Source organism: Sturnira hondurensis, unplaced genomic scaffold (assembly GCF_014824575.4).
Source record: "Sturnira hondurensis isolate 20B ecotype Veracruz unplaced genomic scaffold, ASM1482457v3 Scaffold0004474, whole genome shotgun sequence".
NCBI lineage: Eukaryota > Metazoa > Chordata > Mammalia > Chiroptera > Phyllostomidae > Sturnira > Sturnira hondurensis.
This window is the reverse complement of record NW_028077105.1, coordinates 13,767,759-13,783,067: the sequence shown is the minus strand read 5'-3', so window position 1 is coordinate 13,783,067 and position 15,309 is coordinate 13,767,759. Positions and strand designations below refer to the sequence as shown.

The 15,309-nt window shown below is 36.2% G+C and overlaps 2 protein-coding genes across 2 annotated transcripts in view; one reads left to right on the top strand and one right to left on the bottom strand.

The window, feature by feature from the left end:
• The window catches only part of CLVS2 (clavesin 2), a 59,256-nt gene that overhangs the window by 13,699 nt on the left and 30,248 nt on the right, over nt 1-15,309 (top strand). The window contains exon 3 of the mRNA XM_037045895.1: nt 149-323. Coding sequence (XP_036901790.1) covers nt 149-323 — 175 coding nt within the window. The remainder of the gene's footprint in view (nt 1-148; nt 324-15,309) is intronic.
• Nucleotides 8,566-8,742, bottom strand: LOC118986809 (40S ribosomal protein S29-like). Its single transcript, XM_037045896.1, has one exon. The coding sequence runs from the start codon at nt 8,734-8,736 to the stop codon at nt 8,566-8,568; it is 171 nt and encodes a 56-aa protein (XP_036901791.1). The 5' UTR covers nt 8,737-8,742.

Sequence of the window (15,309 nt, the reverse complement as noted above, 5' to 3'; positions counted from 1 at the left end):
GTTCCTTTTAAGAGAATATTTTAAAATAAAATTATCTCCTTAAAATTCTTTAGCTATTTTCAGAGGAGTTTTTAGTGTGTGAAATTTTGTCTATAGTTTATGAAGAAGTCGCTGTCAGATTTAATGAGAACTTTTCTCTTGTTGATAGGTACACACTGGTGGATATTTTGCGTGCCATCTTGCTGTCTTTGGAAGCCATGATTGAAGATCCCGAGCTTCAAGTGAATGGCTTTGTTTTGATAATAGACTGGAGTAACTTCACCTTCAAGCAAGCCTCTAAACTGACACCCAGCATGCTGCGATTGGCGATCGAAGGCCTTCAGGTAAAGATTTGCAAATTACCCACTTTCTTGGTCTCCCACTTTTGACTCACCTGTTAGAATAACAAAATGTCTTACTTGAGGAATAAAAATAATTGTTATACAGTTTTCAAGCACAAACATTAAACCACTAACTGGACAAAGGGCTTTAGAAGAAAAACTGAGGACGTGGGCCTGTTAATAAATGAGCATTTGTACTACTTGGTGCAAACCCTGACTATGCCTACACATAAATATGGGTGATGATGACCCAAGATTTTTATCTTGAGAATCAGAATAAGCAACGTCTTTTGGATTTTAATGATTAACTATTTAAGCTTGCTTTTGTTTCTTTCTCCTTTTTTGTGTATATTAGTTAAGTGTTAAAGGTGTGCTTCATTATCTCATTTAATCTGGTGAATTTAGGATGTGACAGGCAATATCTTCATGTTGCCTAAAAAACTGTTGGAAAATCCATCAAAATCATTTTGATCTCCGAGCTATAGAATCACTGTTTTCAATTACTTTTTTAGACTTCATTGGGGTTTTTGTTCTTTTTTTTTATTTTGGTAGAAGGGCTATCACATAGAATTTGTACAGGAATGGTCTATCTTCCAGTGAATGACACTTAACTGATTGAGAATTATAAAATGGAAGATCAATCATTATTTAGTGGTATGTCATATTTAGTTAATGGCTCATTACTCCCTAAAAATGAGCTACTTCTTCAGGTGGCAGGACAGCTTAACCAAATTAAACTGACAGTTTAAGTTTTGCTTCTGTAGTGAATAAGACACTGTGATCCTTTGTCTCTGCATAGGTTTTTTCTGATGCACATTTCCTGACTTGCTTTCAGTGAGTCACCTTGGCTCCTGTCTTATCTTGAACAACACTCTTTTTTAACTCCATAGAGAGAGTTAATAAGGTTGGGAGAGGGACAGAATAATGCATATTTTAGAGTGCACCCTATCACCAGCAGTGTATGAAGTGTTTGTTCTTTTATAAAGAAAATCAGTTGCCACCAACCATGTGACTTTTAAGCAGGGTATAACCTAGCTTTTTAGAATTGCTATCACTATTTAACTTGTGCCTTCTCTTGTGCTAGAGCTAGACTAGACCTTTAGCTGCGTGAAGGACTGGAGAACTCATTCTGAAGGAACTCAAAAAGCCACCTCAAGGGTAGACTCAGTGCCTTCCTGTGTGCCAACTTATATACACTGTATGGAGACAGTTAGTAGAAAGGTCTGAGTGGATTGATGTAAGGATTGATGCCTCCTGGTTGCCTGTTGAGAAGCCACTTAAAATAAGAGAGCTCTTCCTACCAATAAATTTGACATGTTATTAACCTTGAAACTCAATGTTATCTTCAGGTCAGACTAATTTTTTAAATGCTCTATATCTGTGTCTATATGTGTCTATGTCTCTGTACTATATTTAGAAACAATGGTAATTCTGAATTGGATTCTAAAATGTGCTAAAAATGTTCCATTGTAACAGGCATCATTTCATATTTAGCCTTATATAGAAGTTACATTTTCTGACTTTTTAAATCAAGTCTCTGTTAATTTTTCACCTACCAGGTGAGAAATATTATTGTGTATTGATATATGTTTCATGTAGAGCATGAGTAAACTTATTTTTGAGATTGACATTAGACCATAAAACATTTTCATTAGAGATACATATTCAATTTTTTTAAAGATTTTATTTATTTATCTTCAGAGGGTAAGGGAAGGAGAGAGGGAGAGAAATATCAATGCATGGTTGCCTCTCATATGTCCCCTGATGGGAACTGGCCTGCAACTCAGGCATGTGCCCTGACTGGGAATCGAACCACAATTGTCTGGTTTGCAGGCCCACGCTCAATCCACTGAGCTACACCAGCCAGGCACATATTCAATTTTTTGTCACTATACACAACTAATATCATCATCAAAACCACCAACACTATCACAACAATAAATAACTTCCAGTTAGTCTAGTCGGGGAAATTAAGATGTGATATTTCATTTATTTTTAAATTTTGATGTGAGAATATTTTTAATAACTGAGTGACAGTTTATATCATGTCATAATTCTGCTATAATATATTATTTTCACTGAGGTTAAGTGTAAAAAATATTTCAGTAAGTTGAACCAAAAATAAGAAAGGCTACAAATGGGTCTAGTGCCAGAAAGGAAACTTAAACTTTAATGATATGTATTACTAATCGGATATAAACATGTTTTGAGGAGTCCCCATCTCTCTTCCTTTTGCTGCATAACCTCTCTATTCTTCACACACTAACCCCCTTTTTCCTCAAGCAGAAGGGTATTTTGAGTGATCTGTCTAGGGATAGCTCCTGGTACCGTGGCTAAAGACGCATAGACCATTGCTAGAAGATCTGCCTGTGATCGCTGCACAAGGTCCATGGAGAGACGGTGTGGGAGGGTGAAAATAAAAATCAGTTATAGAGACAGACCCAGATTTGGGAGACAGTTCTGCCATGTAGCAAATACTGGGTCAAATTCCTGAAAGTTTTTGAATCTCAGTCTGTTCATTTATATCACATTGAAAGTATTTTATTAGAAGTGACACATCTTATTATATTTTGCTTGCTTATATTAAAGAACAAACTGACAGTGTCCAGAGGAAAGGGGGATAATGGGGGGAAATAGGGGAAGACCTATCAAGGAACATGTATAAAGGTTACATGGACAAAGTCAAAAGCTGTAGGTTCCAGAGTAGGAGACAGGGATGGGTGTGGGGGGTGACATGGGGTGAAAATGGAGACATCTGTATTTGAACAACAATTAAAATAAATAAAGAGAGGAAGAAGAAAGAAATAAAAGAAAAAAAAAAGATACATCTTGTGCCTAGCAGGTGATGTCAAGGATGGAAGTCATTGATCTGCATGAGTTCATTTTTTTTACAAGTGCCCAATTTTCTACACGTGTGCTGGTTTTTGCACAATTCCAGTGACCACCTAGACAGTGAAGACTTAACGTTGATTGACATTGGGAATCTGAGTGATCTCATATTTTGCATTTAGTGCTTAGATTGTAGATGCACAGATTGACTTTTTACAAATCACTTCACTGTGTGGTTAAATAGTGTCTAGATATGTTCATGTTAGGTGCCAGATAAAATATTTTTCCATGTTGGAAGCCAAGCAAAAATGAGATCACTTCATCTAGTGAAAAATAATCTTTGTTTCTTCTAGGAGAATCTCCAGGCAGGCACAGTTGGAAAGGTGGTAATTGTGGAGATATCTTTGACCTTGAGTGTTGAGCAAGAGTTGGCTAAGTTGACAAGGACAGAAAAAGCCCTTCAGGCAGGGAAACTTTGGGGAAATGCTTTTGAAGAAACGCACAGCCACAAGGGGGTGAAAATACATGATAAATCTGTTTTCATATGGTTGAAATGAGAAATGAATTGAAGGTAATGGCCAGCAATGATCTGGGAAGAGCAGGCTGAACCTTGTCTCTGTGGGAGGTATGTCCAAGCCACAGGCTGTGAGTTGCATGCAACCCAGGATGTCTATGAATGCGGCCCAATACAAAACCATAAATTTACTTAAAACCTTTTTTTTTGCTAATTAGTTTTCAATAGTGTTTTTGTGTTTAATGTGGACCAAGATAACTCTTCTTCTTCCAGTGTGGCCCAGAGATGCTGAGACCCCTGGATCAAATGGCACGCTGTGCATTTAGGCCTGTGTTTTCAGACATTGGTGGGGGGGGGCAGATTTTAGACAGGAAAGTGACCTGGTCACTACTTTGCCTCAGGAAGAACTCTTGGGTAGAAGAATGGACTTGGATCAAAGGAGGGAGGGTTTAGATCTAGTAAATCCCAAACTATCCCATAGATAATTGTGTTAATTCCATTTTGTAAGACAGGAAATGAAACTTCAGGGAATTTGGCACTCAGATTTTCTCAACTAACTTCAAGGCTTGCGTCCAGGTTGGCCAACTCCACAGACCAATGGCTCTCCTGAATTGTGTTGTTTCTATTGTTTCCAGGCCTGTGCTTTAAAAAAAGTGGGCAAGTTCCATTTAGAGTAATGTGTCTCCCCCATGCCCAATTCTCACATGTTAATACAGGTGAAATTTGTTTATTGGGATAAAAAAGGCAATGCCAATTGGCCTTGGCACTTCTTTTTTTGACAGCAAGTGGTAGAACCATTTCTTTCCCCTTGAGTGACTGCCAGCTTCCCAGTTCCCTGTGAGTGAGGCCAAGGGAAAAGCATTTCATCTGATAGCCAAAGAGAACTTACAACAACACAGCCCAAAATTTATAAGGCACTCGTGATAGTGGTTTAAGGAGATTCCGTATACTTTCTCTGTGCAGACTATTCAAACATTTTTTTAAAACAGAAAGCATCATACATTTTTACCAACAAAATGTGGTTCTGTGATAGATAAGAGGCAACATCAGATATTTTGTGGAAATAAGCACTCAAGCTTCATTGGAAGGGAAAGGGAAAGAGAAAATTGTCTTGCTACTTACAAGAAGTTAATTGATTCAGGTAGTTATAGTAACAGGAAGTCTCTTAGAAAATCAATACAAGATTAAGTGGAAGTGACTTGTAGACTTTAATATATCTGCCTGGGAAACCAATTAAAGCATGAAATGTTTGGAAATACCTGGAAAAATGTAAACTTTTTGAATTTACAGAGAAGTGATGTGCTTTTTAATATTTTTTGGTCATGATAGCTCTATTTTTTATTTTTTCTTATAAAATATTATCACTTAAAATCCTTTGATAATGAAAAACCAAACTCTCTTATGAATCCAGAAGCTTTTATTTGCCAATTCTTAAAAACATTATCCAAGTCCTGCATGTATGATTTGTCATCCTTTGGATATATTTATATGTTACTTTCCTCTTAGCTCTGTCCTGCTTTGTTTTGTGCTTTGTGCTTTGTTTTCACAATTTCATAGGAATCCCCAAACTCTATCTGCTGAAAAGGACATAATGTAGTCAAGATGTGGGTCTGTTGGCAGCGGGTTCAGCTGTAATAGAGAATTGAATAGCTCTTTGAGTTGCTACAGTAAGACTCAGATGTGGAGGGTGGGGCATCACACAGCGCCAGATTCAGTGCCAGATTTGTAAGAGCCCTTCGTAAAACTAGGACTTGTGAGAGAATAAAGAATATGTAATTAATTCGCAGTACTTAATAGGGCCCTTTCTTTTGACTCAAGAAGAGTTCTGTGTTACAAACAGCCACCAATCTGCTACATCTGATAGTTCTGGTCATTCATGTGGAAGGCAGAAAGTGCTGCTGCTACAAATTCTGGCTCTGACTGTTTGGAAGCTCAGTCCTATCTAGGGGATCCTGCCAAACACAGAGAACATGCTAATGACTTGGAACATCATGGTCCAGGACTAGCAGGTGAAGAGCTCCATTAACTTCTATTCAGTCCTCCAAATCTACCCACAATCTCTGAATCTCTGGCAGCTTTGAAACTGAACTCCTGCGTGTGTGTGTGTGTGTGTGTGTGTAGGATGGTCAAGGGAGAATATTAAAAAGCAACTCCATCAAATATTGAGTAAATTAGGGATTCATAATAAAACAAAAGGATCCTGTGCTTTGCAACAGTGTCCTTTGCGGTGGTTTAAACCTGTCAATAGTTTTCAGACTAATAATGCTGTGGAAAATACATAGTAGGAACTTTTGCATATAAGCTACCTTGTAAACTTAAGGCAGAATTATGGTGCATTGATGGGAGGAGGGGTGAAACAATGCTTGTCTTTTTAAAAATAAACACAGGAACTCATGAACTGTATTCATTTAGACAGCCTGGAGGTGGGAGCATTTATTTGCATATTTTGTATGCACAGGCAGGACCATATTGAGAAACAGTGATGAGGGCAGTGTGTAAAAAAAAGTGACATTTTGTTCATCACATGCATTACTGTCTGAGATAAGTGTGCTTCCTTTCAGTTGTTACTTAACCTAAAACAAAATGAGTGAAAACTCTAGCTTTGCTGTATTTCATAGTGTGAGACTGTGGTAGTTTCACTGAGAAATTTAGTGCCCAGAAATAGGACATTGGAAGTCTTTTGAAAAGCTGACAATGGGCATGTAAAAGCTATATGTAATATTTAGTTTAATGAGCAGGCTAAACATTTTATATGACTTTTGATAACAGACTATACATAGATATACACACAACATAGATACATGTACTTATACACACATACGTATATACATATCACTATTTTTCTTGCATTAAAATTGCTATTTATTTTCTTTGATTAACAGCTAAATTTGTGTAAAATGGTTAGTAACAGGAAGTAGGTGTAGAACTGGAGAAAAATGAAGAGGTGAGTGCTCTAGGGGTATTTAATTATTTAACAGATACTTATTCAATTAGAGAGTATCAGAAATTAATAAAATTTAATGCTGCTACACTTTCAGCCACTGGAAAAAAGACTAGTTAATTTTGCTTCAAGTAAACAAAAAATCGAAGCAACAAAATAGAAAGAAGTGAATAACAATCTTTTTGATTTGAATCATTGAGATAATGATAAATGGATAAAAAGTAATTATCTATAATGAAAAAGTAAATGAATAATATGAGCTAATGTGCAATTTATTTTATTGGCTATGTTTAGACATGCCTTTAACTAGAGAACAAAAAAGATGAATAACTACAAGTTCTTTCTTATTCTTCTTAGTAACAATGCAAATACACCTTGATATATCATTCTTCCCTAGAAGAACATCATTTTTCAGTGTCTTCAATCTAAAACTGATAAATATGAACATCCATTATACTTTAAAAATTAGTTTAGATAAATGGAATACAGTTTAATCTTAAGAAGGAAATCCTGCTATCTGCAACAACATAGATGAACCTGGAAGACATTATGCTAAGTAAAGTAAGCCCGGCACAGAAAAACATTGTATTGCCTCACATATGTGGAATTAAAGAAGTCAAACTAATAGTAACAGGGAGTACAATGGTGAGGGGATGAGATGCTGGTCAAAAGTAAAACTTTCAGTTATCAGATGAATAAGGTGAGTGTAGTTACTAATTGTATATTTGAAATTTGCTAAGAAAGGTCTCAAGTGTTTGTACAGACACACGGAAAAAGTAATGATAAGAGGCGATAAATGTGTTATTCTTAATTGTGGTGGTCATATTACAATGTACATGTACACTAAAACATGCTATACCTTAAATATATATATATATAATTTTTACTTGTCAATGGTACCCAATAAAGCTAGAAAAATTACTTTAGAATCCCTGTATGATCAGATTTTCTTACAGATGTTGATAAGTTTGGCACACTTATCTTTCAAATGTTTGGTCACTTCAGCTTCATAAATGTGATCTCATGAACATCTAAATCAAAATTTTTTGAAATCTCAAATTGAGCTCTTATTTTTGTGTTCTTAAATTTTAAAATTGCAGTACCATATTGCTAAAATCTCGGAGGTCAATGAATGTTCTCTTCCATTCATGGAAAGAACTCTTACTGCTCTTGTTATATTCTCTTAAATTTTATCTAAAACTAGAATACTCTTTATTCTTTATTATAACTATTCTAAAGATATGTTTCAAATAGGTTTATTTTCTTTATATCTGCAATTGGAGAAGCCACAATAAACTTGTAAGAACAGTGCCTCCTTGTATTTATCCTGGTGTGCTATGTAATGCCCGATCAATAATAGTGTGTTTCTATGGTTTAAGTCAATTTTGAAAGGCCCCAATCAACTGGACTTTTAAGGTAGTTGTATAAGGTAATGATAACTGCTGTAACAAACCAAAATGTGCACTACTGATGGAAATGCAGATTGGTGCAGCTATGAAAAACAGTATGAAGCTTCCTCAAAATATTAAAAATAGAACTGCCTTATGACCCAGTGATTCCACTTCTGGATATATATCCAAAGGAACCCAAAACACTAATTTAGAAGAACATTCCTTGCAGTATTTTTGTTATAAAAATCCCCAGAGACATTAATTTTGGAGTAAAATATAGAAATAATTTCCTTCCAGAAATCAAAATTCTGAGGGATATCCTCATAACTCTTTATTTTTAATCAGAGTTCAGCATGAATACTTTTATATAACTGGTGGAAAATAAGCCGTACATTTTAAAGATGAACCCACTGAAAAGATAATAGTAATTTTTAAAACAGAAATTTCTGTAATCATGTGACTATTCCATCCATATTAAAAAACTAATAATTGAAGTTTCTATTTGTAAAATGCTAACATTGTTTCTGTGGTAATGCAGATGCTTTGAATGACCCACTCAAGGAAATTCACTTAGTCCAACCTAATGAAGTCTGTATCCTTTGTGTATTGACAGAAACCCTGGCAGTGCCTATTGAGGCCATATTTCCAGATCAGACTATGTCCATTCAGACAGATGTGGCAAGAATGAGAATCCCGGCAGAATTTTCTTGGATGGCTCCAGTATATCTGCTGGTGATTCATTTTCCTCTTTTGTATGCAATGAGGCAACAAGGGGCCATAATTATTTGCAAATCAGTATAAGAAGTCTACAAATCTTAGAAACTAGGTGTAGTTATCACCTGGTTTTAAAAGAAGAGTTCAAAGAGATGCTTATGGTCAGCCCATTATCTTTCCTAACGTGACTAATGAAAGCACATTTTACTGCACTTGGGATAATAATGTGTTTCTACAACTGGTAGGCAAACTGCATTTAGTGGTGACTGAAGCCTGCTGTCTCAACATGAGGTAGATGATCAGCAGTGTACTGGGTTACTGCTATATGCCGAACTTAGAGATATAATTTAGTCAGGGGAAGGAGAGTGAAAGCACTCTTATGCAAGTAATAAGAAAATGTTTTCTAGTTTTTAACTATTTACATCTGAAAAAAACCTTAACTCAACTCAAAGAGGAGCTAATGTAACTTCAGGGTCGCATAGAAACCTTCAAAGGAGGCTTGGGCTGAATTGAGCAGCACCATGGAGAGCTCCCAGGAATTCCATTGCTGTGTTTTTTTTCTCTTTTGCAGTTCCTGTTTTCTCTAGCCGTTACTGTAGCCTCTAGAGTGAGCCCCTCTGCTTTTCACAGTAGGTCTCAGTCCTCACAGAAGTCAAAGTTTCCTTCATTATCTCTGAGTCTCATAGCTTGTGTGTTTAAATAAATGCTGCATTTTTTCATGTGGCCCAAGGTTCTCCTTTTAAGACTTTTCCCGCCCCTCTATTATTAGCTCCTGTTTTGGAATTGTTTACTGGAAACTCATGTATCAGCACTGGAATTAAAATTATCCTCTCCTTGCAGTTGCAAATGGTAGGAGCTCCTTTATGCTAAGTGAGATAAGCCAGGCTGTGAAAGACAAATACCATGTGATCTCACCTATAAGTGGAACCTAATCAACAAAACAAACGAGCAAGCAAAGTATACTCAGAGATAATGAAATTAAAACAAAAGGACACTAACCAGAGGGGAGATGGGAGGGCATAATGGGGGGAAAGGGAAGGGTCCTCAAGGAACATGTATAAAGGACACATGGACAAAGCCAAAGGTGGGTAGGATCGAGGGTGGGAGGTGGGGATGGCTGGGGTGGGGAGGAGTGGTGGAGGAAAAATGGAGACAACTGTACTTGAACAACAATAAAAAAGACAGAAGAAAACAATACAATAATTAATAAGTAATACAAGAAAAAAATAAAACTATCCTCTCTTTTCCCTTTCCTTCCCTCTTAGAGACTTCTCAAAATGTTACTTATAATCTAATTTTAAAAACACAAAACATTCTTAAGTTGGATATAAGGTGAACAAAATGAAATTGGTTTGTATTTTATCTTAAGGCCACATAAAGAAGAATGAGATTATCTTATTTTGCCTGAGCAAACTGCTGGGAAAGAAATGTTTTGATTACCAGTGTTCTTCCTAAAGAGTTGTTTGGAGAACAATTATAAAGGATATGGCTGAAAGCAAAATTATCTTTCTTTTTGACAATGGCTAGGGCAAACTTTAGAATCAAGCACGCTTGGGCTTAAATCTTGCCTCTGACACATGCAGATTTTAATTTTAGATAAACTACTTAATTAATCCCAGTCTTTGTTATTTCATCTAAAAATATGGGATTGGCACCTTCCACTTGGCATTATAGTGAAGATTAAACAAGATAACATACATGAAAGAGATGGCCATGATACCCAGGCAGAGAAGGCACTTGGTTCAAGTCCAACCTGTCTGTGTACTTTTTCCTTGCCCTATGCTCAGGAAGAAAATCTAAGTAAACTTATAAAACAAGATTACTTCTTAGACCAAAACATTATCATCACACAGTGCAATCCATCAGCCAAACTCGGCAGATCATACAAAACTGACCAACTGAAGTTATGTGAGCTGAAAGCCTTCCCCACAGTTTCCGTAAATTATGAGAAACCACAGGCAATAGTTACTTCAATGTTTATAGTTCCTGCTTTGGTCCTTTCAGATTGTAAGCTAATGATTAAATATGATTATAAAAAGTATTGGTGCTTTATAATGTATGGAATTCATTGGTTTATTCTTAGGCTGTAAGACTCTCAGGGTTTTCACTCTTTGGAATATCACAAATGTTTTCCATTGAAACCAGACTTGTACAAACATGATTCATACACTTATCTCTCTTCACTGTTCTCAACTAGATAAAAAGCTCCCCAATGGCAAGAACAATATTCAGTTCAGCTAAGTAAGTCACCAGCTGGCTATCAAGGAGGATCATATCACTGGCTGCAGTAGGAAAATAGGCATATTGGAGAACTGCAATTCTGAAAACTCTAACCTGTGGTGAAATAGGGTGGGAGACTCTTGGGAGAGGATACACTGGAGGGTACAGTGTCTCAGGTATTTGAGAGAATCAGGGGAAGCAGATCAAAAGGAAATGGGAAAGAGAGGATGCATTAGAGAAAGTCAGTGAAAGGGCTTCCTGGGCAATGGGGATGATAGGATTCAGAAACAATGGCTGGGTAGTGGCACTTAATATAGGAAGTAGGTTGAGTATTATTATTATAATGAGTGGCAAAGTTGGGTGACAGCCCTAAGGGCCTGGCCTCCAGGGAGCTATGGATATGGTTATGAAACATGGTGTTCTTGTGGGAAAGATGGATAGGGAAACAATAAGTATTGTTTCAAATACTTGGTGAGTATTACACTGAGGCAAAAGGAATGAAGGCGGCTATCCCAGTGTTGTTAAGTCACCATACTTCTTTTTCTGACTTGAGCTAGTTCTCGGCCTCTGAATTCATAAACTGTAGGAGAAAAGAGACCCCCAAAAGAAGGACCTGCAACACCAAGTTGTTTCTGTGATGGATGATCTTTCAACTGTTAGGAGTAATGTTTGCAAAAAGTAATAACATGGGTAATGGTTATGTATAATGTTAACCGGAATATATGTGGTATGAAGAGTGTAAAATACCACATTTATGTTAGTAACGTTTAAAAAGAGAAGAAAAATGCATTGGAACACAAACTTATTTATATGAGAGAAGTTGGACTATGGTGAAATTTTCTTTTTTCAACTTTCTGCATTTGACATATTTACCATTAGAAGAAGCAGTATTTTTATCATTAAAATATTGTATTTGAAACATTCACCTGGCTGGTGTGGCTCAGTGGATTGAGCGCTGGCCTGCGAATCTGGGGTTTGATTCTTGGTTGGGGGCATGTGCCTGGGTTGTGGGCGGGGTCCCCAGTGGGGGTGCACAGGAGGCAGCCACTCACTGATGTTTCTCTCTCTCTCTTTCTCCCTCCCTTCCCGTTGTCTAAGAATAAATAAATAAAGTCTTAAAAAAACATTCATGGTATGCTGCAGAAAGTAAAGGCAATTATTTAACAAGTAAATATAAGTATGCTATTGTTAAAAAGGTTAGTGTGTATTTTAAAATAATATTAGCATAGTGCGATGAGTAAATTAATAGAATCTGGCAGCTGCAGCTGCTCATCTTAAAATTATGCAGTGCTAATACATATAGCTGTGATGGGTCGTATTTGGAGACCACAAAGGAAATCTACAGCAAGACCTAGGAAAGCAGAGTCGGTTGAAATGTAAATATGCTTTGGAGTGAAAAAGCATGTAATCTAAAATATTTTTCTGGTATACATGGCATGGGCTAAACAGTTTTTCATAGGAGGAAGAAAGTTAAATTTNGAATCTGGCAGCTGCAGCTGCTCATCTTAAAATTATGCAGTGCTAATACATATAGCTGTGATGGGTCGTATTTGGAGACCACAAAGGAAATCTACAGCAAGACCTAGGAAAGCAGAGTCGGTTGAAATGTAAATATGCTTTGGAGTGAAAAAGCGTGTAATCTAAAATATTTTTCTGGTATACATGGCATGGGCTAAACAGTTTTTCGTAGGAGGAAGAAAGTTAAATTTAGTCAGTCATCCATCAATATGCCCTAGTAAAAATATTCTGAATAAAATAGGATGAATTAAAAAAAAACAAAATTATACCTTATAAAGACAATCATGCTTTTAAACAATACATGTTAGTTCTTCGTGTCAGTTTTAGCCTTATATATTTAAGTCAATTATTGAATATAATTTACACACAGAATTTACAGACAGAAGTTCAGAAGTTCATAGGAGGGATTTATGGTGTCTGGACTAAAGTGATATAAAGTGATAACCTTTGATGAAAGGGTTGAAAATTGAGCTAGATTTTCAAGGATGACATGGTATGGCTATGTAAAGAGACACAGGGAGGGAAATAGCAGAGTTAAGGTATAGAGGTGAAAATTAATAGATTGCATTTTGGATATGTAATTAGTTTAGGTAGTCTGATGTGAAGGACTGATACAAGGTAGGCAAGAAAATAAACTGAACAAAACTGACAGGTTGGGGTAAAAATTCAATGCATTTTGAATTTTAACTATGCATTGTGAATTATGGAGAATCAATGAGCATTTTGAGTAGGAGAGCAAATCATGAAAAATTAATGTGACATTATTCATTTGTTCATGATTTCATCCTACAAATATGTGTTGAGTGGGATAATTTTAAAGAAAGAGTTTGGAAAAATGGAAAGTTAGGAGAGGCTTAAATGGCAATCCAGCCCAGAAAGCTGAAAGCCCACATCAGTGGCAGGATAAGTGACAATAAAAAAGAAGACTTTTGTCCATGTCTCTTCCTATGCACATTTTTTTCTATTATCATTTAAATTTTCATTGCATTTTATTTTGGTTACCTTGAAAGACAAATCTGTGGCCTTAGTTCTAGCTAGTGCCCTGGACATGGTGATCATTAGTTGTCTTTCTGGTCACCAACCTGTGTCTTTGTTTTCTCCCAACCAGGTCTTTACACTCATTATTTGCTTTGCATAGATAAGAAGTAAGGACTCTGTCAAGCCCTGCAGACCAGAGCTCCTTAGGCTTTAGTGGAAGTAAAACAGAGAAGACTTTTAGCAAGGCAACAATTTGGAACTGAAATTAGAATTCCATTTAAAGATTATCTTGAAAAATTTAAATTAGTTGTTACACTTGGTAAAATCTCTTTTGGAAAGGGTTTTTTTGAAAGGGTTTGTATATTTTTATTTGCTCAAGATCTAATGATAGACTATGTGATATTAATACACTGTGCATTTACAGAGACATATATTCTGTTTTATATGCATTTAGTAAAATTATTTTTTTCCAAAATCTGATCAAATGTTGGTAAATTACAAATGCTTATTTGTATACTGTAAGTAATAAGGATTACAAATTCATGATTTTTTTCCGGAAGACTTTCTAGACTAATAACTAAGTCTGAGTGAATGGAAAACTGTTAAAACATCAGGCCATGTCTGAATATGATTTTTCTAATTTAACAGGGAGGTTACTTCTTGGTATTTTATGTGGTTTTTGTGTTGGGCTGTTGGCCCCAAGCAGATCTGAATGAGTTTTAGCGGATGCGCAACACAGGAGCACGTATCATGTCACGTGCTATAATGAAAAGCTGAGCGTAGACATGTCTGGATTCAGAATCTTAGCACTTGGAGGAAATTTAGAAGCCACACAAGCCCTCTTACATAAGACCGGCTCTGCGGTAGTCTTTAGAGATGATTATGCAGCTTGGTTACGTTCATTTGAGCCTGCTAGTGCAGTGCCTTATGAGGCAGCCCAATTAATCTCTAACTTTGGCCACAAAAGCTTTTACATTCAGCTAAAATATGACTTTGAATCTTGCACCCTTTGGCCCTTATACCTATACTTAAAAACAGGACTAATGCCACTCCACTCAACACACTGTCTTTTACATAACAGTATTTCAAAAACAGAGTATCTGTTCCTTTGAACATTTAAAACCTGCAGATATTTTTCATTTTATAATTTGCTAAATACTTACAGACTGTCCCTTTCTCTCATGATGTAGTTGCTGTGCAGTGGGTCATTTTGGATGTCTTCTAAGTTCAAAATGTTTTGTTGGCTTATTCCCAAGTAAGGAAAATAGTTCTTCCACATGTGTTTTATTAGTGTTGCAAGTATATCTTACTATTAGAGAAGAATATTGTCAAATAGCCAGAGGTGATGTTAATTTAAAATAAAAAATGCTTTGTAAAAGAGTAAATAACATACCAAAGGTGAAGAAAGAAGAAAGGAAAAGACAATTATTTTTCACTTAGAGAAAGGATTAAAAAGAAAATATCTATAGAAGGCCCTAGAAGGGTTTTGAAAGGAGGAAAATGCATTGTTAAAAGCATCATAGGTTGAGGAACAGTTGGGAGGAATACAGAGATGAATATGTATATGATGCATTTGGGTATTGGCAAGTAGGTTCATTTAGTTATACTTAACATTCATGAAGAAGTAAAGGAGGAAATGAGGGTGCAAAAGTTGCTAGATACCTAGTAGTAGAAGCTCATTAGTGCTTCTCTACGGTTGGAGTTTTTCTGTAGGTGACCTGTCAAGTTTTTGACTTAACAGGATGTGTGTATTTTAGTAGATAAATCTGCTGGTTCTATGACGAAGAATGGAGTCATCAAAAGGAAACATGGTAACACTTGCAACATGCTGTTGGTTCACTTTAAGTATGTCGTCAACCATAATTCAAACAAATACTGCCTGAT